This window comes from Acomys russatus, chromosome 19, assembly GCF_903995435.1.
Source record: "Acomys russatus chromosome 19, mAcoRus1.1, whole genome shotgun sequence".
Classification (NCBI taxonomy): Eukaryota; Metazoa; Chordata; class Mammalia; order Rodentia; family Muridae; genus Acomys; species Acomys russatus.
In genome coordinates, this window is record NC_067155.1 from 40,560,509 (window position 1) to 40,585,942 (window position 25,434).

Here is a 25,434-nt window from a genome sequence, read left to right on the forward strand (position 1 = left end):
CAAAACGCCAGGTACGGTAGTGTGGACTGTGTGTGTGTGTGTGTGTGTGTGTGTGTGTGTGTGTGTAATCCTGTCACTTTCTGAACAGCCAGCCAAGTGAGGCTTCAGTGAGACCTTGTGTCAAGAAATATGGCACAGAACAATTGAGTGAGGCATCTGACAACAACCTCCGACCTCCTGATACACACACACACACACACACACACACACACACACACACACACACACCTGCATGCACATGGATGCCTACATTCTTACACTACATAGGCACAAAAGTCCTTAGACATGAGACAGAGACACTGGGTTGGTGCAACTGCTGCCACAAGTTTGTTGTTGCTGCTACAGAACTTGGCCTGGGCCACAAAGCTTCTTGGGGAAATCTCTTTGCTGCCCATCTTCTTGCTTCTGCAATCACCTTGCAAGTGTCATATTTTACCCTTGCCTCGGTGGCAGTGTACTTCCTACCATGAGACCCTTCAAAGGCAGAAACAGTGCCCAGAAGCATTCAAGACGGAAGTCTTAGGAAGCACGTTACCAGCACTATAAAATATTCATCGTCTCATGAAATAGAGCTCCAACCCACAGTATACGAACTGCCTTCATTTGCTTGATTGACCTGGGAAATTGCCTGTAGTTTTGAAAAGCACCTGTGTGGTGATTACTTTTCTTATTGCTGTAACAAAAGCAACTCACAGGAGAAAGGGTTTGTTTTGGCTCACAGTTTGAGGAGTTACCTCATGAGGGGAGACATGGCAGCAAAAGTACAGGCAGCTAATCACACATTATATCCACACTTTCTCCTTTTAGCCCATGACCCCTGCCCAGGAAATGGGTCTTCACTCCTCAATTGAATCTTTCTAGAAACATATTCATAGACAAATCCAGAGGTGCATTTTCATGGTGATTCTAAGTCCATTTAAGTTGACAGTAAAGATTAACCATCACATGGGTTTTCTGAAGCTATAGGCATGAACATCCTAGAAAGAGCTCATTTGTGGGTTATTCTACTTCCAGATCTTCTTGGGGACTAGCCCCATTAAGAGGACCCAGAGATCAGCTCCCCCTCCCCAAGACAAGGTCTCAGTAGCCCCAGACTGACCTCAAGCTCATGTAGCCATTGATGACCTTGAACTCCTGATCCTCCAGCCTCCCAGGTGCTGGGATTACAGGTATATAACACCATGCCCTATTTATGTGGTGCTAGGCTGGGGGTCGAATCCAGAGCACTGAGCATGTTAGGCGAGCGTTCTGTGAGCAGAGCTACAGCCTCAGCTTGAGGTCTGCTTTTTAATGTCCCTCCACAAGGGTGAAGTAGCCATCTGGTCCTTTGTGGTGTTACTTTCTGGTGAGGACGCACTACAGATAAAATTAGAAACTTTCCCTCCATTCCTCCTCCTTCCCTGCTGGCCATAAAATGACTCCTAGGGAAAGCTGACAGGGTCTGATGTGTCAGTAAGAGCTGCCTCTTGTTTTTCATGCCACCATGTTACTGGTACGCTTGCCTTCAAGAGTAGAAAAATACTGCCACTCTAGTCTGATTCCAGCGGGCTAGTCTAGTTCGGTTGTTCCAGGTTTCCTGATTTGGCAAACTAGGCCAATGCCCCTGGTCCTTGCAGAGTGACTTTAGTGGCTTGAAACCTACAAGGGTCTGTCCTCCTGGGACATTTTCATTCATTTTACTAAGAAACAACCTCAGCACAAGGTTAGACAGCAAGGGAACCAGGCACTTGTGAGGAGCAGTGCAGCTTGGGTTACAGGCACTCAGCTGCCCCCTGCCTTGCTGTGGCTCCTTGGCATGGAGCTGGTCCTGAAGCTGCTTCAAGGGCCAAGAAGCAGCTTGCTTCACACTGGAGGAACAGAGCCAGACAAAGGACAGCGTTTTCCCACCCTCCATGACTAGGACACTAGATAGATTTGGCACATCACTTATCCTGTTACATGCTGTTTACAAGTGATCGATCAACTGTAAACTCTTGGTCTTGTTTTGAGATAGTCTCCTGGAGTCCATGCTGACCTCTGCATCACTGTATACCAAAGATAGCCCCTCTTCTTCTGCTTCTGTCTTCTGAGTTCTGGGTTTGCAGATGCACATCACCACATCCTGTCTATGTGCTGCTGGGGGTGGGATCCAGGGCTTCACACATATTGGGCAAGTGCTCTGCCAATGAAGCCACATCCCCAACACTCCGCTATAAACACTTTGAAGAAGTGAAAGTGGATGCCTGTGTTCCTGCCAGCTGCTGCAGCATGTTATCCTGACCCAGGGAATCCTTCTTGATAGACTTGCACACAGAGGTGTGTGGCCGCATCCCACCCGTTCTTCCCTGACACCCCCTCCCCCAGCCCCTAGCCCAGCCGTGACTGGAGTGGTCCTGGCATCCTGCGTATCTAGACTGCTTTTCATCGGTTGCTCATCAGCATGCTAATTGTCATATAACTAATTATGCCCTGAATTCCAGTTGATTTTCTTAATGAGACAGCTGGGTTAATTATGTAATCGTATGATTACATTAGCCCAGAGTGTCCCAGCAAAAAAGTAGAGTATGCTTCCATGTGATGTCATCACTGGGACAGTGCTCACAAGGAGCACATTGATCCTGGAGTGGGTGGCAGGGGACAGCCTGTGTTTCCTACAGAGCTCTCTGTGCAGACATGGGCCCAGGCTTTATAAGATGGGGTTTCTAAGCCCTCACAGTATAGGGTGGATCCATTTGCCACAAACCCAACTGCCAGCCCTAAGTCTTCCCTGGCATAAACAGTCCCAGCCAGATCTGAAGGTGGCCTGTCACCCTGTGGCTTGAGTAAAGCCCGCCAGTGTGCCGTCAGTAGTTCTGGGACCTCTTTGTTTGACACTGCTTGACTTTATTGGACACTCTAGCTTCCTGGGCAGGGATCAGAGACTCCCAAACAAATGTTTATCTTAAAGTTATGGAAGGCCAGTCTGAGTGGCTTGACCTGAGAGTAGAAATGGCCCCAGACTGGCCCCAACATTGCCTCTCATTGTGCCCCATCCCCACAAAGGCCCTTTCCTGATCCTACTCCTGTCCTGCTTCTTCCTCTGCCAGGACTTCCTTCTCAGCCTTCTTGTCAGCATAAAGTTACTCTCCTGGTGACTTCTGAAATTTCTCAGGAACATAAGACCACACACACACCAACTACCCTCCAAGACAGTGACTGGTATCACTACAAAAGAAGATGCATTGACCTCCTTGCGGGCGCCATCCTCTCACCTAAGAAGCGGACCTCCAGAAGTTGGCCCACACTGAGCCCCTCTTATGGCACCTGCCACTAACTCCTCATCCACACTCCCATTCCTTTTCACTCCCTGGGCTCACCCCTGCCTACTTCTGGCCTCTCTGCCCAATAGACAAACCCATCAATCCAGAGCACTGGCCAGAGGGCCTTATGTATCTTCAGGCTAGCCTCAGACTCAGTTTGTAGCTGAGGATGACCTTAAATTCTGATCTTCCTGCCTCTGCCTCCTGAGTACAGGTGTGTGACACTAGGCCTGGTTTATGTGGAGCTAAGGATCAAACCTAGAACCTCATGTGTGCTAGGCAAGTACTTTACTAATAGAGGAAGCCATTTACCTCAAGATTTAAATATTTGGGATTCGAGGGGGGTGCTGGCACACACCTTTAGTCCCAGCACTCAGGGGGCAGAAACAGACGGATCTCTGTGAGTTTGAGGCCAGCTTGGTCTACAGAGTAAGTTCCCAGACAGCTAGGACTACACAGAAAAACACTGTCTCATTTAAAAAAAGGGGGGGGGGGGATTCATAGCCCCAAGGTGTATTTTGTATATATAATATGCATGGACAATTATAGTACTGTATTATTTAAAACTCTATATTACATTCTAAGAATAAAAGGCTACAGCTAGGCATGGTAGTTCATACCAAAAGTCTCAGCTTTTTGGGAGGCCAAGGGAGAAAATTACAAGTTCTAAGATAGCCTGGGCTACAAAGTGAGTTCAAATACAGCCTGGGCAACCAATGAGGCCGTGCGTCAAAATGAAAAGTAAACAGAAGCTGAGTCTGTAGCTCAGTGCTTGCCTAGCATGCATGCATTCAGTCCCCAGTGCCCCCTCCCTCCCCCACAGCAGTGGTGAAGAGTAAAGGGGAACTAAAATATTTTATCAAAAATATTACAAAAGGTGTTCTACTTGAAAAATTACATAGTATATATGCATACACATTGCCTGCTAATAGTGTTTGGCATTGACCCCAGGGCCTTGCACATTTGAGGTAAGCGTTCTAGTACTGAGTTATAGCCCCAGCCCACTGAAGTTATGTTTTTATGTTTGTGTGAATAGGAGCATATGTGTGTACATAGAGAGACAAGAGATCAACCTTGGATGTTATTCCTCAGGAGCTGCCCACCTTGGGTTTGTCGTTGTTGACTGATTGCTTGCTGCCTGATTTAAGACAGTCTCCCACTGGGAGCTGAGCCTTGCCAATTAGGCTAGGCTAGCTGGCCAGCAAGCCTCAGAGATCCTCCTGTCTCTGCTCTTAGAAGTGTTCACCCCCCCCCCACACACACATATCCCACCCCAGCTTTTTTACATGTCTCCTGGTGATCAAATGCCAAGTCCTTGTACTTACAAGGCAAGTACTCCACCAACTGAGCATCTCCTTAACCCTCTGAAATTATATCTTAAATCTTCTGTGCTTGTTTTTGAGGGGTATAATTTGCAATTCAATAAAATATGCCCATTTGTAAGTCTACAGTTGGATAATGTCACTCAAAATCAAGATATAGGATGATTTTATTGCCCCTCAAGTTCCCTTGCCATCCTAAATCCCAGTGATCTGTTTGTCTATCACTCTAGATTAAATTTGACATTTTTGTGGCTGAATGAATGGAATATTAATTAATATGGATATCCCTTAAGTCAAAATGGGGTTACATCTCGGTAAACCCATCCTAAGTTCAATATGTATCTTAGGTTGGAAAGACATGGAACAAAGCCATCTTGCTTGGTCACCTGGCTCAGCCACACAGCCCACTGGAGTCTTGGTTGGGACATCTCCTGATCACCTGCCTGGCCATGTATCCAGGTGCACAGCTGCTACCCGGCATCTCATTAACCTGGGAAAAGATCACAATTCAGAGTCTGTCACTTCACTGCCATCAGTATTCATAAATCAATCCATTATAAGTCCAGATCAACTGTCTTGTTACCCAGAGTCCTTTCACTTAGCAGTCTCTGGGGGTTCATACATGTTGTTGCTGGTTGGTGTTCCGTGTATGCATATGCAATGATTCACTTATCCATTCCCTCTTGATGGAAATTTGAGTTGCTTCCAATCTGTGATCTCTATGAATAATGAATAAACCCACTGTCACCTGGACGGGCTGCTTTATTTTGTGTTTTGTTTGAGGGCTTTTTACTTTGAGGCAGGGCCTCACATGTCCCAGATTGGCCTTGAATTTGCTACGTAACCAAGGATGGATTCTGATCATCCTGCCTCCCTCCTGAGTTCTAGGATTATTTCGAGCAAACTCTACACCTGGTTTATGCACTGCTGAGGATGGAATCCAGGGCTTCCTCGACACTAAGCTAAGCTATCTCCTCAGCCCCTACTTTGATTTCTTTAAAGGCTTTTATTTTTATTTTATTTATTTGTTTGTTTGTTTTGTTTTGTTTTGTTGAGAGAGGGTTTCACTGTGTAGCCTTGACTGTACTAGATTTACTTTTTAGACCAGGCTGACCTCAAACTCACAGAGATCCACCTGCTTCTGCCTCCCAGAGTGCTGGGATTATAGGTGTGTGCCACTGTGCCCAGCTAAGGCAAATATTCTTGATAGGTCATTTAACCTGATGAGAATTGTCATGCTGTTTTTCAAAGTAGTTGAATCGTTTTATCCTCTTCAAAAAATAGAGTTCCAGTTGCTCCATATCTGCTCTGCCATTTGGTATTGTCTAATGGTGGGGTTTTTTGTTTGTTTATTTGTTTGTTTGTTTGTTTGTTTGGGGTGTGTGTGTGTGTGTTTGAGATAAGGTCCCTAGCTAAACTGAAATTAAAGAGCCCCCTGCCCCATTTTGCCAAGTGCAAAAATATTACAGACCTGTGCAATTGAACCTACCTGTAGATATTTTTTATAAAGTTGTAAGCTTTTTTTTTTTCCTGCTGTCTTATAACTTTTTTCTTATTCTGAAAACACAATTTTTTTTTTAAAGTTAGTTTTCAAGTGTTAAGCCAATCAATGTTGCATTCCTAGGATAAACCTCTCTTGGTCTTGGCCTGTAGTTAAGTAGTAGAGTTCTTATTTAACACGCACAAGGCCCTGGGTCAATCCCCAGCACGACCAAGTGAGCAAATAAATAAATAAATAGACAAAGAAATGCAAATTGGCTGGATCAGTCCATTAGCATTTTACTAAGAATTTTGTACTTAAATTTGTAAGGAATCTAGACTACAGGTTTTGGGGCTGGGTTTTGTGTCATTATTAACCAGAAGGCAAAGCTCTGAGCTCATTTCATGAGTTGGGAAGTGTTCCCCTTTCAAAGCTGCTGTTATTTCTTCTTTACACTCCTGTAGTTTAACTCTGAAGCCATTAGGCCTGCGGCTTTTCTTTCTTTTACCTTTTTTTCTTTTTATTTACTATGTCCTGGTAATTTTATATATGCATATGAACTCTGTGGCCTTTTCACACACACATCCTTACTGTCTCTTATCCCTTCTGCTTTATTCTCCTTTCTTCCCACAAAGTTTCCCTCATTTTCCACTCCCCCCCCCCAACCCCATCCCACTCCCCGGGTTTGTGACCCACTGAGTTTAATTAGGGTTGCTTACATGCCTATGAGCGAAGACATTTCTACTGCAACTTTGGGCAAATGATAAGTGGCTACACCACTGAAGAAAACTCCTCCTCCCTCCCTTTAGCAACCATTAACTATGATAGCTCTGGGATGGAATGATGGTGGTGGGCCTGGTATTGCAGATTTTCATTTCAAATTTAACTTCATTAAAAGGCATACTATAACTATACTATACACATTTTTCATTTATTTTTGAGTCATATTTGATAATTTCCTGTTTTATATGTTTTTATATGTAAACCCAGGGGAGTGTGTGTGTGCGTGTGAGAGAGAGAGACTGGTTTAGTGTATTATTCATCGGGAGCTATCTTGTTTTTTGAGGCAGGGTCTCTGACTGGGACTTGGAGCTCTCCAAGTAGAGTAAGGTGACTAGCCTGCAAGCCCCAGCCAGGGGTGTGTCTGTCTCCACTGGCTACCAGACCTGGCCTTTTATATGGATGCTGGAAATCAGAACCCTGGCACTCATGAGTGTATGGCAGACACTCCACCCACTGAGGTATCTTAAAAGTTTGGGGGGTTTTGAGACAATTTGTCATCATTTTGACCAGTCTGGCCTCAAACTTACATGGATCTGCCTGTCTGTGCCTTCAGTCTCCTGGGATTACAGGCATGTATCGCCACACCTGGCTTTGGGCATAGTGTTAATCATCGTATATTAATTTTTTTTTTAAACGAAATCTTACTATATAGTCCTGGCCAGCCCACAACTCAGTATATAGACTGGGCTAGCCTCAGATTCATTCACAGAGATCCACCTTTGTCTGCCTCTCCATGTTGGAACTAAAGAGTGTGATAGTGCAAGCTTCTAATCCCAGCAGTCCAGGAGGCACAGGCAGGCAGATCTCTGTGAGTTCAATGTCAGCCTGGTTTACATACTGATTTCCATGCTAACTAGAGCTACATAGTGAGATGCTGTCTCAAAAAAAGAAAGAAAGAGAAAAAATAGAGAAGTAGTATCCATTCTGTCATTTCCTGATGTTGGGATTTGTAAATTTTTTCCCCTAGATCAGTCTGGCTAGAAGCTAATCAATTTCAATGATTTTTTTTTTTCTTAAGAACGTGCTTCTGTTTGCATTGATTTTTTTTTTTTCTTTTTGCCTCTTCAGTTTTATTGCTCCCCAATCTTCTTTGCTCACTCACTTCTGCTTACTTTGCGTTTGATTTGCTCCTTTTTTATGTTCTTAAGAGGTGCAGCGCATGTTTCACTCCGTTGTGGCCCTTGGGATGATGTTTGTTGTTTTGAATTTATCAAGCCTGGTTTGCAGCTCTGCTTGCTGTGGGCGGGTGCTCCCCGTGCGAATGGAAGAGCACTTGTTGTCCCACTGTGTGGGCCACCGAGGTGGCTGGTGGTGGTCGTCAAGCTTTGCAGCCATACTGACTTTTCACTGGCTTTCTCAGAGGAGGAGTATCTATCTACCTTGAATCTCCCCAGTGAAGGGCTGGCAGCAAGGCGCAGTGGTAGCGCCCTGGGTTCCTTCCCCAGCACCACCAGGGAGAAATGATTTTATATCTCTGTTATCAATAAATATGATTTTTTTTTTTCAGTTACTTTTAGTGGTGATGGATGATTCTGCTTGTGCCTGGCACTGTGCTTCTGACTCCCCCTGTATCTCTATTAAGGCAACTACTCAAGTATCTCTGTCTCCTCCTACTTGGGGGGGGGAGGGGAAGCTCCTCTTTGCCCCTTTATATGGAGTCCATCTTCCACTCTTTAGTGGGGGGGGGGTGGTTGGGATTTTTGGTGGTGTTTTTTTGGTGGTTTTTGTTGTTGTTGTTTTTGGTTTGGTTTTTTGGTGGGTTTTTTTGTTTTGTTTTGTTTTCCTTCCTTTACCTTTGATAGTTGACGTACCTGGGCTACCTCTCCTGGGAGGCTGTCTCCTCCTGACTTGGCTCAGTGTCCCTTGCAGTGCCCAACCCTGGCCTTTCCCAGATCATGTAGCCACTTAGGAAACCCTTGTTAAATTAGTGCATGAAGAGACGGTATAATTGAGGTGGCTGCTGGCTCAGGAAGTAGCATTCTTAATTAGCATTTTGCATACCTGTTGGCCTGGCCAGCTTTCCTTCCCATCCCTGTCCCCAGGGGAGATGCCAGCGCCTGACACATCTCAGCATGCCCTCCCCCAGCTTCTGCAGGGATGCCTAGAATTAATGAGCTAATGTTACCGCGCTTAGCAAAATGTGCTGAATAAATCCAGGTGGTAGGGTTGTTTGTTACATAATTATGCTGTTTAAGTCCTGAGTTGCATAACGAACTGCACACTACCTCCAAGCGTGCTTCAGGAATTAACTTATCAGATGATTGTAAAATGTTTTTTGAGTTTGTCATGGTGGGTGGATGGGGAGGGAGAGTGGCAAAGCATGTTGGGTTGGAGGCTGGGCAGGTGGCTCACAGAACTTTGCATGTTATTCCTCTGCTGTGGGCGTGTTCTGTCTCCTCCCTCAGACAATTCCCTAATTGAACTGCTGAGATCTGAGGCTTCTGACATGCAGGCTGAGACCTAACAGTGCTTGTGTGGAGTTTAAATGGCATTGGAAATCGTTAACGAGACAGAGAGCTGTGATGCGCCCAGCTTAACATGCAGGTCGGGGTTTGGAGTGCTCAGGTTCATTGTTTTGGTCTCCAGCTCAAACATGCTAGGACTATTATACCATCATGTGGTAATTAGCCGTTCCTTTAATACACATAATAAAAATTAAGCCTAAGAGGTACTTTACCAATGGCTTTTACATATCCCAAAACAATATTCCAATGCTGTAGGCCTTTAGTCATGCAATGTACCATCATAAAGTTGAGAGTGATGCATCAAACTATTTGAACATTCAGTTCCTTTTCCATTCTGAGGCCAGTTTTGCTACTTTGACATCAACTTTAATACTGTTAAATTAAATATAGATGCCATAATGAATAATTACAAGAGTGCCAGAACTTCCATTTACAGCAGGGCGTGCTGAGAATTTGTCTAAAGGCTTAGCTGGCTACTGTTTGCCTCATAACATATGTGTGCTCTTCATATGTTACTGGATTCCTGCTGAATGGCAAGATGGAAGCTAGTTTTTTCATCAGAAGCAGACACACTGGGTCCTAGCCTTTAAATAGGAGTGGCCTGAGGGGACTGGGGAGATGGCTCAGACAGTCAAGTGCTTGGCAAGCATGAGGACCCAAGTTCCATCCCAGTGCCCGTGCAGAAAGCTCCTGTGAGCTCGTAATCCCCAGAGCTGGGGAGCTGGACACTGGCGGGTTCCTGGGCCTTGCTGGCCAGCCAGCCTAACCTACTTAGTGAGTGCTGGGCTAAATGAGACACTGTTGCAGCAAGGTGGAGAAAGACTGGAAGATACCCATCATCAACACCTTGTCCACATGTACATGTGTGTACAGGAGACACCAATCAACACCTTGTTCACATGCACCCGTACATGTGTGTACAGGAAGATAGCCATTATCAACACCTTGTCCACATCACACATACACTTGTATACAGGAAGATAGCCATCATCAACACCATGTCCACATCATACATACACGTGTATATAGGAGAATACCCATCATCAACACCATGTCCACTTGGTGCCAACAGTTGTGCTAGAAAAGGCAACATTGGTGAATATCCATGTCCAGCACCTTTCCCTCTTCATCCCTGACATGGATCAAGTTCAGATTGTCCTTCAATATAAAGGAGGCTGTGGACATATCACTCATTTCTTTCTATCTGTTTTCCCAGCTGAAAATATGAAAGACAGAAAGGGATTCAGGTTTCCTGGGAAGATTCTGCAATTAAAAGGAAAAAAAAAAAAAAAGTACCTCGGATGCTCTGAGATTTCCATTTTTCTTGTTATTGCCACTCCTGCTTGGAAGCACTGTGTTCCCAAAATAGCTCTCACAATCTAACATAACATAAATATTTTAATGCTGATTAAAATAATAATGAAAAGTCATGAATGAGAAAAGGAGACAGGCAGGGACTGTGTATATAGGCCTCATAAGTGTCCAGCAAGCCTCAGATTCACATGATGGACAGTGTTGGTGTTAGGCCCCAGTGCTGGGCTCCCTCAGGGCTGCAGACTCCAGTTCCACACATCCTAGTGACACATGGAATAAACTCTGTGAGCACGTTGACATCGGAGAGAATTCCAGGCTCTGGTGAAACAGCATTCACTGAGCCGTGGTGGGCCAGCCCTGGCTTCCAGGAACCAAGGGTGGTCTGAAAAATTAATGACTCTGGCATTGGAAAGTTAAGTGAGCTCTTGAGTATATGCCCTCACTGATCTACCATGTGTGGTGTTTAGCATTCCTTGAGAGGAGACTAAATCTCCACAGCCATCCCCAGGCCAGGCTGGCGCCCCTGCCAGAAATAGATTCAGTAATCTCCCTAAGCCCTGTGACTTGGGTATACTTCTGCTCTCAGAATTCCAAAGGGTGTGTTCCCCTGGGGCCCAGCAGGTGGGTTGTAATTGCCTCCTAGACAGAAGGAAAGGAAGAGCAAATTGACCCAGAGCATTCAGTGTCTATCTGTCTGTCTTCTGCTGAGAGTTATTGAGAAAGCGAGAGGCCAAAAGCCAGTCCTATAAATTGCATGTCTGTTCTTTCCAACTGTAGACTAAAATCTACTTCTGAGTAAGTCTGATGACAGATAGCATTCTTATTTGGGAAGAGGGCCAGTCTGTGTGAATAAGAATGAACATACATGTGGAAGCCAGAAGTCAACTTCAGGTGTTGTTTCCCAGGAGCTAACAACCTTGTAGTGTCTCTTTCTGGCCTAGAACTCACGAATTCTGCAAGGCTAGCTGACAGTGAGCTAGAGAGATGCATCTGTTTCCACCCCACTATTGGATTAGCAGTGCCCACACTGGACTTTTTATATGGGTGCTGGGGACTCAGCCTCACATCCTCATGCTTGCACAGCAAGCTCTTTACCGACTGAGCCATCCCCCTGGCCCCAGACATCATGTTCTCTTCTTCACAAGGCCTCACAGGACTGGCCCAGATGCTCTTCTGTTCTCAGTATTCTAATGGGGAACTTGGCTTCCTAGCTGGCTGACCACAGGCCTGCTGCAGGGCTGCTGTGCGGTCACCACCAGTTGAGCTTTTATAGAGGTCTCCAGTTTCAGAACCATTAGCTGCATGCACCCAGTGTCAGTAAAGGGCTATCATGCTGTACATGTCGTTCTGGGCTAGAGCTTTCACAAACGTCACCATGCACAAAGCGCTGGATTTGATACTCAGCAGCATGTGGTCTAAGTGTGACGTTAGCACCTGAGGAATGGAAGCAGAAAGATCAGAGGTTCGAGGCCAGCATGGTATGCATGAACCTCTGCCATAAAAATAAAATAAAGTAAAGAAAAGGACCATGTCCTTACAGAGCCCAAGGGTGCTTTCCTCTCTCTGGGTTTCCGTGTATAGCATAGTGATCACCTGGAGTCAGCTGGCTTAGGTCAGCCAACCAGATAAACTCAGGCCAGCCCTTCATCTTCCCTGAACTTTAATGCCACTTCTATCATTGTGAGACTCTTGTAGGAAAATGTCCTGTCCATACAAGTGTTCTGTGGCCTGAGCAACTCCCTTAGTTCCAGGTCAATGGACTTCCTAGACACATTTAACTTAGAGGCACCTTTCCATGGCCCACTATCCCCCAGACAAGGTTCTGCAGATAAGATAGGCTGCCCTAGAGCCCCCTTCCTTTCACCCACTACACCTCTGTCCCTTTCTCTCTGACCAATGAACAAAAATCCTTAAATAATTACACCCACCAGAGTTAGCAAATATCAGTGAGTCTTTGTTACATTATTTTCCCATGGTAAGGATTGTGGAACTGAGTGCCTTCTCTGTCAAACTACCCACCGAGCCATTGCCACAGGGGCTGTGAAGGGGGAGTTGAGACCCCAAGAGAGTCTCCACATGGTGACTTGTGGACACTGGCCTAGAATTGCCAGTAAGGGGCTGAGTGTGGCTCAGAGGTACACCACCTACTTAGCCTTCCCCAGTAAGGAACTGGGGTGTGTCTCAGCAGAAGAGGACTTGCCTGCAATCTACCTGTGAGGGGCTAAGAGCACAGCTTGGTGGTAGTGTTTCCCAGATGAGGATCTGAGTGAGTATGCTGACCTGTGTTCTCCCGTTGTGTAGATCCCGTACCAGCTCTGGACCTCGGGCAACAGCTGGAAGTAAAAGTGCAACGTCTACACGACATTGAAACAGAGAACCAGAAACTTAGGGAAACACTAGAAGACTACAACAAGGAGTTTGCCGAAGTGAAAAATCAAGGTCGGTGGCAAATGCCTGCCTGGCTTTGCTTCCCGTGTCCCCACCCCCACCCCCAGCACATTTAATTGCCTTCTTCATACTGTTGGGACTGGCTGTAATTGTTACCCTCCTCATGAAGCCAGGGTGGGGCAAGCAGCCGAATCTCTTAAACAAAGATAATGACACTGCCTAGCTATGCCACAGCTAAACTTTTCCTCCCGCAATAACTACATAGGATTTTATTGCTCTTGGTCTGGGCCGGATCAGGAGTCTTTGAAAATTCTTCCTGTATCATCTTGTGATAGGATCTGTCTTTTCAAAGACTGATGTGTCGCCTCTGGGCGACACCTGTCAGACAGCCAGCTCCTGATCAAAGGGTCATACACACTAAGTCATTTAGTAATTGCTACCGATCCATTAAGGCTCCAGACAAGACGCATCCTTGCACACTGTATGCTTCCACACCGTTCTTCCATGCCCACCTCATCTGTTCATTATGAATCTCATGAAAAAGAGAGAGTGAAGCAGGCCTCTTGCAGGGCTTCCTAGCATCACAAGGCATGGGAGGCAAAGACTTTTCCTGCTGGGGACAAACGTAAAGAAATGTATGCTATACTTGAAAGCCAGGGGTGTTCAAAATCCTAGAGCTTTGTCCTGGCCCAGTGTAAGCTAAAGTACCAGCTACTCCAGAGGCCAAGGTAGGAGGAATTCAAAGTTCAAGGCCTGCCTAGGTTACAGAATGAGTTCAGGGCCACTCTGAGCAGAAAGAAGGCTGAGATCATATAGCTCAATGATTGAAAATCTTCCCTCGAGGGGCTGGGGGTGTGGCTCAGTGGTAGAGTGTTTGCCCAGCCTTACATCATCAAAGCCCTAGGTTCAATTCTCCATTAATAAAAATAAAAACAAACAATACAAGAAAAAGCCCAATTCACAGCAGTCACAAGGTTTATAAAGCAAGACCCAGGTTTCCTGTGCGACTCTGTCTTCATGGTTTTGTTTTGGAGACATGAGTGAGGACTTAGGTAGAAGGGAGGAGCATCGGCCTGGCTGGCTCCTCTGCACGCCCTGGTAGTTAGTGAGCTTTTAGAAAACTAATCAAAAGCTAAATGACTAGGATGGTAAAGAGCATCCTTTTTGCCTTTAAGAATGCTGGAGACAGACTGGGGAGGGGCATTGTCTGTGAGAAGATTCAGAAAGAGGCCAGAATGTCGTAGGAAGAGCTAGGACAGACAGGCCTGGAGTGTGAGGGTAGCAAGCCCGCTGGCCCCCTCAGGTCCCTGATCTGACACTGACTGGAGCTTGGATCTATGATGGGATACAGAAAATTGAGGGTTAAACCCCACTTCAGTCTGGCTCTACTAAGATATGATGGCCTTTGGGACCACAAGGGACAGCATTGTCATGCTTAAAAAGGAGATGTTGGGCTTACAAAGTTGGGGCCCTTTGAGACTTTTCTCTCCCACAGCAACCCTCTGCAGCAACTGACAATAGGATTTGTTCCTTTCAAACTACCAGTGCCTGGGTGACAGATAAATATGTGTACATCTGGCTCATTACACACACCTAGAGAAAGTCTCCTCGTCCCTTTTATTTTTAGCCCCAGTGACATGCCCTTTTTGCTCCCTTTGAGACAGGTTTTGTCTAGCCCAGGTTGACTTCAAAGTTACCATGTAGCTCGGCTGGCCTCAGACTAATTGTATAGCTCAGTCTGATGTCACACTCACTGTGTATAGCCTTGGCTAAACTCAAATTCACCATGTAGCCCAAGCTAGCTTCTAACTCACTGTGTAGTTGAGTCTATCCTCAATCTTTCCATGTAGCTCAGAGTAGCCTTCAACTAATAATTCTTTTACCTCAGCCTCCTCACAACTGCTAGCATTACAGGCATGTGCCACCATTCCAGTCCGAATTTGTTTTCAGTGAGTGCTAATGGAAACACACAAAATGCACATTGCCTGGCAGGCACTATGGAGAGCTAGGGCTACAAGCCCTACCTGGCCTGCCAGTTTCTGCTTCTCCATTCATTACCTCAACCACCTGTGCCAGATGCTAGGCATGCAAAGAAAGTGGGGTAGGCCCTGTCAGAGATGGCTCCGCTGCTTTTGGCTGGTAACACAATGCATGGCGTCCCACAAGGATGACCGTTAGAATGAGGGGTGCTGTCTTAGGGTCACGCTAAATTGTGACCCTGCACCATTCATTTTGTCTACTTAGATGTCCTCAGCTCAAGCAACTGAAGTGACTGCTATCAGTGTGTCATAGGTGGGAAGTCATTTCCAAGAGCTGCCTGCTCCCCCCACACACACACACACACACCAGCTGGGCCTGCAGGTGGCCCTTCCCAGCCACCTAAGTGCCCTCTTCCACCCCACAGCATCAACTCTACATATATGGAGCCCTCATCCACCAGGGGAAGTGGCAGGGCAGAGTGTACACCAGCACCTAAACTGCATGGTGGCTTCCCCTCCCCTGTCTCAGAAAGAGACACTCAGCCACAGTGCCTGGCATTTTCTATCCCATAAGAAACAACAGCAAAGCTGCCTTGGTAGCTGATAAGGTCTGTGTCTGACTCCACTTCCAAAATGTTTGCACCTTTTCCATGTAGGGGAGTCTTTAAACCCACACCAAAACTTTATTAGTCTGCCCTCTGCAGAGGACCAACTTAAGATGCATCAGTAAGACAATATTATGTTTTACCATCGATTTCCCCCTTTTCTAAGTGTGCTGGAGGGACCACCACAATCCTTCCTGGCAAAACCCATTGATCCGCCCCAACTTGAATACTACAAGTTCAATTTCACATTGAGGGAGTAAAAGGTCCCCAAAGGGACTCATAACCATTGATTTTGTGTCGGCATGGACAAGCTCAAGTTTAAAATACAGTGATCCCGGCAGGTTATGAAAGCCTGGTTCACCCAGCTACAAGGAAGCGCTTCCCTCACCGTTGGTTTTTCTGTCTTTCATTCTGTAGAGGTTACGATAAAAGCACTTAAGGAGAAAATCCGAGAATACGAGCAGACTCTGAAGAGCCAGGCCGAGACCATTGCTCTGGAGAAGGAGCAGAAGTTGCAGAATGATTTTGCAGAGAAGGAGAGGTGAGTGCGGCCTCGGCTCTTTTTGCCCCTCAGCATGGGTAAACATGTCACCACCAACCCAAACATCACATGACCACATGACAGTATTGGGGGGACGGGGCGTGTGAAATCCCAAATGCACTTAAGTAAAGTGTTGCCCGAGGGCCCAGCTAAGGCTCAGTGCTAGAGCGCCAGACTGTAGTGCCCCTAGTGAGGCCTTGGGGTCCATCCACAACACAATGACAGTGATCTTTGTTACCTCATTGTAAAATCCCTGGAGTGCAACACATCCCTTTTCTCCTGGTGGCACTGGTCAGCACTGCAGAGTGAGAACAAGGCTCCTGTACATTAAACACGAGCTGATAAACGACAGCTGTACTTGAGCTAAGCCAACGGAGGACAGGTTCCCCCAACACATGCCCTCTGTGAAAAGACCTTGAACTATATCTACCTTCATTGAATTTGATACATATGTGTCACATACAAAAAAATGTTTTTTGTTTTCTTTTGTTTCTGTTGCCCCAGTATCTCATAAAGCAAGGAATTGAGACTCCTAATCCAAAAATCTGAAATATTCTTGACATCTAAAACTGTAAATACTGAACAAGTCATGTGTGGCCAGGACTGAGGTAACTCAGAATGCACACTGAGCATGTGTAGGACTGTGGTTTCCATCCCAGCACCAAACACAAGTTCAGGCTTTCTACAGCACTCCAGACTGCACACTTTTCACCTAGTGCCATCGATATAAACAGTCCAGAATTCAAAGTCTCTAAAAGTGGCACAATGTGGCCCAGGCATTTTGAATGAGAGACTCTCCGCCTGGATCAGTGAGCTGCACTGATGCCACGCCTGACTAATGGCAGTTACGGCTTCCTAATGGCTTACTTCATTCCAGACTTTCTCCATAAATGAGTAGCTTTCTGCTAATGGAACAAATTAATGAAAATCAGATTTCTGGTAAAAGCTATGGGGACTCCTGAGCCTGCTAGTTCCAACTGTGTTAGTCAGATTTTAAAAAACTCTTTAGTTAAATTAAGATGTTACATTTTAGCACCAGCATGAGGAAATGCACATGCATTCTAACAGGAGGCACTAAGTCAGTTCATAGTTCAAGTAAGGTTTGCTCACAAGGGGCATGGTGCATGTGTGTGTGTGCGTACTCAGTTATGCTGAGTGTGGAAGCCATAGGTCAGTGTGAGGTATGGTGTCCTCCTCTGTCACCCTTCCCCTTATTTTTTGAGGCAGAGTCTCTTACTGAACCTGGAGCTTTCCAGTTCAGCTAAACCAATTGGTCAGGTCCCCAAGCTTGTTTGGCAAATAATTTACCCACTTAGCCATCTCCCTGGTTCCAGCATGGGGTCTTGTTGTACTACTGGCCATTGACTTCACAGGTCACCATTTCCATGGGGTGGCTTCAAAAGGATCCGAGGAGCCAGGTATAGTGACACACTTATGATCCCAAAATCCATGTGTCACGCACAGGTAGGAGAAACATGAATTCCTTTTGTGTTTGTCTGTGTTGTGAAACAAGGTCTCGATATGTAACCTTGGCCAGCCTGGAACTCACTATAGAAAGCAAAATGGCCTCAAACTCACAGAAATCTGCCTGCCAGAAAGTACTAGAATTAAAGGTATCATCACACCAGGCAGATCATGAGTTCTAATCCAGCCTAGGCAACACAGTAAGACTTTGTCCACAAAAGAAAAATGAAAGATGTCAGGTATCAAAGTGAAGGGGTGGCCCCCTGATAAAGCCCATGCTTAACTGCATGATGCCCCCCAGTTCAGACTCTAACACCAACATATTTTTTAAATTTATTCTAGTTATTCTTTTGTTCCTATAATAAAGTATTATGACCAAAAGCAACTTGAGGGAAAGTTTCTCTTGTCTTTTAGGTTACAATTCTTCATTGTGTGAAGTCAGAGCAAAAACTTGGAGCAGAAACAATAGAGGAATACTGCTTCCTAATGCATCCCAGGATGACGCCACCCATAGTGGACTGGGTGCTCTCACAGCAATTAATAATTAAGACACTCCCCACCCCTAACGTGCCTACCAGTCAATCTGATCTAGGCAATTTCTCAATCGAGCTTGTCCTCTCAGATGCCTCCAGGCTATGTCAAGTTGACAATTAAATCTAACTAGGACACCTCCTGTTTCTTACAAAAGCTTTAGGGATACCGTGAGGTGAGGTGATGCTGACTTCCTTGGCTTCCATTTATAAAGAAAGAAAAATTAGGTGTGGTGCTGCAAGCCTTGAATGCCAGAACCTAGGAAGAAGAGCCATTCAGATCTCAGACCTCTGTGAGTCTGGGGCCAGTTGGTCTATGTGGCCTGTCAGACCAGCGATGGCTCCACAGAGTGAGACCCTGATTCAAATTAAAACAAGCAAAAATAAACTAATAAATAGAAGGAAAATTGGGTCAGGCATGGTGGCATGTTCCTTTAACCTTAGCTCTCAGTTTGAGGCCACCCTGGAGTTTCAGGCCAGCCAAGGCTACATAGTGAGAACTTGCCTCAAAGAACAAAAGAAAGGAAATGAGCTTGTAAGATGGCTTAGCAGGGGAATGTACTTGCTGCACAAACCTGATGACCTGAGTTTGATCAGTGGGACTCACATGAAAATGGAGAGAACCAATTCCACAGAGCTGTCCTACTACCTCTACATGTGTCACATGCACGCGCGCGTGCGCACACACACACACACACAATTAAGATTTTTTATTAATTTATTCATATTACATCTCAATGGTTATCCCATCCCTTGTATCCTCCCATTCCTCCCTTCCTCCCATTTTCCCCTTATTCCGCTCCCCTACAGCTGTGACTGAGGGGGACTTCCTCCCCCTGTATATGCTCATAGGGTATCAAGTCTCTTCTTGGTAGCCTGCTATCCTTCTTCTGAGTGCCACCAGGTCTCCCCATCCAGGGGACGTGGTCAAATATGGGGCACCAGAGTTTGTGTGTAAGTCAGATCCCACTCTCCACTCAGCTGTGGAGAATGTCCTGTCCATTGGCTAGATCTGGGTAGGGGTTTGAAGTTTACTGCACATATTGTTCTTGGCTGGTGCCATAGTTTGAGCAGGACCCCTGGGCCCAGATCTGCCCATCATAATGTTCTTCTTGTGAAGTAAGATATTTTAAAGAAGGAAAATGGCCAGTATGGTGGTATATGTGGAGGTAGAGATAGAAGAATCACCCACAAGTTGGGGTCTAACCTGGGCTACAGAATGAGTTTCAAGCGTGAGCTGCAGTATGAGATTCTGTCTCCAAAAGGAACACACAAAGAAGCAGTTTCTTGCTTGTGTTGCTGATTATGGCAGGACAGTGCAGCAGTCTAACTCCCCACCCCAGCATGAAAACTGGGTACAGAGATGCAGGCCATCTCTAACCATAACTCTTCCTAGTCGTGCAAACTATAATCAGTAAGATCACAGCATCTGAGCAAACAGCCCAGGATGAGAAGAGTCAAAACTGCAGAATTTGAAGGTCCATACATGTGCTGGCACAGCCTTCCAGATTCTATCCCAGTGTTGGGGAGGTAAAAGATCAGGGATTCAGCTCCATCGTGGGTGTGAGGCAGCCTGGGTTACATGAGACCAGTCTCAAAAATAAAAAAGGAAGGAAGAAAGAAAGAAAAGAAAAAAGAAAGAAAGGAAGGAAGGAAAAGGAAACACTACCTGCAGTGTGACTGACAACATGCACCCCCTTCTGCCTCATACATTATAAAGGTGTGGCAATAAACTGATATGGGAATGTGGTGCTGTTAGGTGAACTCCAGGTTAGGTGGAAGAGTGGAATATGTCAAGGGAATAGCATTTAGGGCAAGGAGTAAGGCTCTCCCTCTACGACCCTTTCTTTATACACTCTCACACATGCGGGGGGCCGGGGGGGGGGCGGACACATCAGGCTGGAGCCAGGCATAGCAACGATCTGTAATCTGGCATCCGGGGATTAAACAGGAGGATTGCCATGACTGAAGCTTGATTTGTATAGTAAGTTTCAGGCTACACTGGGCTACCATCTCAAAACCCTGATTTAAGCTGGGTGTAGTCACAAACACCTTTAATCCCAGCATTCAGGAGGCAAAGGCAGAGGGGGAAGACCAAGGCCAACCTGCTCTACATAGTTCCAGGATAACCAGGGCTACACAGTGAGGCGCTGTCTCGAAAGAAAGAAAAAAATAACTTCTTGGCCTGGTGGTGGTGGTACATACCTTTAATCTCAGCCCTGAGGAAGCAGAGGCAGGAGGATCTCTATGTTGGATGCCAGGCTGGTCAACAGATTGCATTCCAGGACAGCCAGGACCACACAGAGAAGCCCTGCCTCAAAACAAACAAACAAACAAAAAAACCAAACCCCACCCTAATTTAAAGACTGAGAAGATGTCTGTCTTGGTCTATCAGTTGCCTGCTATACAAGTTCAAGGAACATGGTTTGGATCTCCCAGAACCACATAAACATGTGCAACATAGCAGCAACTTGTAAGCCCAGCACTCAGAGGCAGAGAAAGAATCCTTGGGAGAAGCTGACACTTAGATCAGCCAGAATCAGCAAGCTCTGTGTTCACTTAGAGACCTGGCCTCAATAAGTAAGGCGGAGAGGGACCAAAGGAGTTGACTTTTGGCCTTTACACACAGACACATGCGCACAAGCAAACACACACACACACAATATTAAAAAAACAAATCCAAGCTGGACTTGGGTTTTAATATTAATTAATTAATTATATACTGAAAGAAAACTTTGATACATATTTCTAAAATAATTATATCTGAAAAATATCAACCTGACATCCAAATTTTTAAAATAACAATAAAGTTTTTAAAGACATCATCAGAAAAAATATTTACACTGAATAGGATAATGGGTGAGGCCAAGTGGCGATGGCGCACACCTTTAATCCCAGCACTCAGGAGGCAGAGGCAGGCGGATTGCCTGGTATACAAAGAGAATCCAGGACAGACAGCCAAGTCTAACACAGAGAAACTCTGTCTCCGGGGGGGAGGAAAAAAAGATAATGGGTGAGATTTATTTGTTTGTTTGTTTATTATTTTAATGATATATGTCTTTCGGTATGTCTTGGTACACATGAGTGTATCTGCCCAGAATGTCCAGAAAAGAATGTCAGATCTTCTGGAGCTGGAATTATCTGTAGCTGTAAGCTGCCTGAAATGGGTGTTAGGAATTAAACTCTGGTCCTCTAGAAGAGCAATCTGTGTTCTTTGTCACTGAGCCATTTCCCTAGCCCAAATTTTCTTTTTTAATATATTCTTTTACTTGTGTGTGTATATGAATTAGTCTTATGTGAAGCATGTGCATGCACTGCCTGTGGAGGCCAGAAGAGGGCACCAGATCACATAGAGCTGGAGTTACAGGCAGTGGTGCGCTGCCTAATGTGGGGGTGGGCACCAAACCCAGGTCTTTTTAGGAGCATCAAGTGCTCTTAGCCACCAACCCAAGCTCTTATCCCCAAGGGTGAATCTTCTATATCTACACAAAGCTCTTAAAAATTAATTAAAAGGAAAGATCAATTTTACTTGCCAGGCATGGTGATGCACATCAATATCCCATCACTCAGGAGGTGTAGGTTGGAAGATTTGTAGTTCATGACCAGCCTTGGCTTCATGAGACTCTGTCTCAACAAACAAACAAACAAACAAAACAATAACAAAGCCTTCTGAAAGTGGGCAGAGTCCAATATTTGAGCACACAAAGAGGCAGCGATAAATATTGAACTTGATTTTATCCAGTGTTGGTAGGGTCTGCCAGAACACATATTGGTAGGAATTTAAGTTAGAGGGTTTTTAGTTGAGAAGGTCTGCAATATCCATGCAAAAAGAAAACAGTTGCACATAGCCTGTCACCACTGAACTGGCCCTCAATTAGAAGTTTGTTCAACAGATTCACTCTCCAAATTAGAGAAAATCATAGTTAATGAAATGTTTAGCAGAAAGGAGCGTCTTAGATGCCTGTGGCATTTTACTTTGGCTACTGGCGTAAGGGGTAGATAGATCCTGGAGCAGCGCACTTCCCACCGTGAGGGTAAGGAAAGGCAAGCTACCAGCACGCACGCACGCGGGAGAAAAGGGACTACCGCAGGGCTTCATGCCTCATGCCTCCACACACAGGTGACTGAGGCAGAAGGATCTAGAGTGGAAGCTAGCCTTAGCTACAGGGAGCCCCTTTCTCAGCCTTCCCCTCCATAGAAGGGGAGAGAAGGAATTTACATTGCGCCATAGTATGTTATATTTTAATTTAATTTACACATATGGTTACATGTTACTTTGCACTATTGCAAATTACTGTATACATGTACATTACATGTTACTCTGCAGCACAGTACTTGTCAGTATGGTGTGTATGAGTGCACAACATATTAGTTTACATGCCTTGTATGTCACAGTAATTTCTATGCCTAGTAGTTACTTACATTCAGCATGTGCATTACAGGAAAGTATAAGGGAACTCCAAAAAGTGGGAAAACTAAAAAGGACAGTACTTCCTATCCTCTTGTAAAACTTGTTTTTTAAAAACCTTTCGGAGTCACCTTTAACCCAGCACTCAAGAGGTACAGGCAGGTGAGTTAAAGGCTAGTCTGGTCTACATAGTGAGTTCCTGAACAGCCAGGGCTGTTTGGAGAGACTCTGCCTCAAAAGCAAATCAACAGCAACAAAAAAGACTCTTGGGCACTGAAGAGGTGGCTCAGTTGCTAAAGCACTTGCTACACAAGCTTGAAGTTCAGATTTCCAGTGCTCCTGTAGAAGGAGCTGCACACCTGCGATCCCAGAGCGGGGGAGTGGAAGCACAGCCATTGATTGCTAAAACCAGACTCTCCTCTGCCAGAATCAGTGAGCTCAGAGTCCAGTGAGGAAACCATCTCAAAAAATAAGTGAAGAGGCAACTGAAGAAGACACAAACACTGGCCTCTAGCTTCACTCCAGTGCAGAGATACCTACAGATGTGCACGCACGCACCCGTACACACACACACACACATACACATACACACACACACATACACACACATGATCATACAATTTTTAAAGTGGGATTTTCTTAAGATTTGTTTTTAACTATGTGTATGACTGTGTTTGTGGGTGTGCGGCGTGTGTACAGGTACCTGTGGAGGCCAGAAGAGGGCACTGAGCCCCTGAGCTAGTTACATACAGTGTTCAGCAGCCTGGTGTGGGTGCTGGAGAATGAACTCTGGCTCTCTGCAAGAGCAAGAAGTGCTCTTAACCACTGAGCCATCTCTCTGGCCCCAGCACACATCCCATATTATAATAGACAAACATGAAAATTTTAGCAAAGATTACAATAGGTGACAGAAATGTGGCTTTTTTAAAGCTGTCATTTCTCCTTTTTTGTACCCCCAGATTTATTGTGTTGAGCATATGTTATATTCACATGATATAAAAATAATGAACTTATTTTTAGATTTTTTTTTCCTGCAGACACAGAGGAAAGCATGTTATTTCTTGGCTGGGGACTGCATTTGGAGACCATGGGAATAGTAAACTGCTTTCAGATATTCAGAATCCCCCACCCCCACCCACTGTGGTAGCATTTGCGCTCCACTTTAGAGGAAAGGACAGCTGTCACATCTGTTTAGGACATCCTTTATGCCAACAGAGTCCTTTTCTGTGTCAGCAGAATGTAAATGTATCATTCTTCTCCTTAACTTCAGAAAACAATGAGTGTGTGATGATGCTGTTTGATTTCTTTTTACTATCTGCCGTCTCGGAACAAGTACCGTATAGGAGGACCTTCCACACCAATTGCCACACATGTCAGGTCCTACAGTGGGCACACCCCGCGTTGTGTAATGTGCATTCACAACGTTGAGGTGAAAATCCAAGCTGCACTGTGGGGCCTGCCTCCAGCTGGGCCTTCCAGCGACGAGTGCTGATCAGCAGGGCTCGGGGCACACAGCCTATCTTGGTAGTCAAAACAAGATGATCAATTTGGCTTCATTGTCTCCTCTTTTTTTTTTTTTTTTTTTTTTTTTTCTCTCCAGAAAGCTGCAAGAGACACAGATGTCCACCACCTCAAAGCTGGAGGAAGCCGAGCACAAACTCCAGACTCTACAAACAGGTTCGATGCGCTCCATCCTATTTGAAGGCACGCGGGGAAGATGAAGTGGGCGAGCACGGGAAGGCTCCTGGCCTGCTCCCAGCTCCTCTACTGCCTGTTGCTCCTGGGGGCCCTGCAGTTGGGGACCTGTGTCGCAGGCTGCTCTACCTGGCTGCCTTAGTCACTGCACTGAATTGCTGATGTGGATGTGGGTGGCTCTCCTGCCTTCTCCCTCCCTGCCCCAGCCACCGTTCCTGTTCTGCTTCCAACAAACACTTCTAAATCACCAAACTGTCAAGAACTGACAGCTCATTTGGAACAATAAGGGGGGGTGGGGCTTAGTTCTACTGAAATGAAGTTAAGAACGGTAATAACAGAACCTTTAAATTCTAAAAGATACCAAAAAAAGGTTATACAAAAGTTTGCCTTTCTTTTTTTGTTTCTTTTTCTGAGAAGGAAGCAGCACCACAGTATCTTTAAATGCGGGGAGAAAAATGAGGAGACATCATGATCCAACTGAGAACACAAATGTTAGAGGGACAAAAAATAGTCACAACCAGTTTAACAGTCAAATGAATAAATGTCCAAAAATTGCAACCGCCAAGCTACGAATGTAGACTCTGTCAGGGAAGGGCTCAGGAGTAGAGCTCTTCCCTAGAGTCCCCCAGCGAGGGGCTCCCAGTGTGCTTCATCTGGAGAGCACCTGCCTAGCATGGGTAAAGCCTTTGGTTCAGTCTTCACATTACACATACATGTGTGTGTACATACGTCTGCACGCTGCTTTCTATATAAATATAGAACTTACAAATTCTAGACAATGAAGAAGCAGTCCGGTAAAACAGTGAGGGAGGAGCAGGCAGCCCTCAGAAGCAATGTACATCACCTAGGGAAAGTGCTAATAGTTTTTAACAGTCAGAGACTTGCAGATAAATCAGTGAGAGATGCCTGTGTCCTGACATGGAGAGACTTCCATTCCAGACCACTAAGGGAAAAGAGGGAACCTCAGAAAATATTGTTATCATCCCATTTTATATCCATATCCATACACACACAGAGAGAGACAGAGACAGAGACAGAGAGACAGAGACAGAGAGACAAAGACAGACAAAGATGGTGATTCATCCTGAGAAATGTGCCATGAGACAGTTTGCCATGGTGATGTGAACATGAGAATGCTAATATAAAGACTGGAGCAGACCAGCCACTCAGTGAGAGTAGCCA

At 45.5% G+C, this 25,434-nt stretch overlaps 1 protein-coding gene across 8 annotated transcripts in view; it reads left to right on the top strand.

Moving 5' to 3' along the window:
- Positions 1 to 25,434, top strand: part of Cux1 (cut like homeobox 1) — a 331,747-nt gene that overhangs the window by 184,041 nt on the left and 122,272 nt on the right. For all 8 annotated transcript variants that reach the window (XM_051161265.1, XM_051161266.1, XM_051161260.1 and 5 more), the window contains exons 5-7: positions 12,944 to 13,081; positions 16,032 to 16,155; positions 24,158 to 24,234. In XM_051161265.1, the coding sequence (XP_051017222.1) occupies positions 12,944 to 13,081; positions 16,032 to 16,155; positions 24,158 to 24,234 (339 nt within the window). The remainder of the gene's footprint in view (positions 1 to 12,943; positions 13,082 to 16,031; positions 16,156 to 24,157; positions 24,235 to 25,434) is intronic.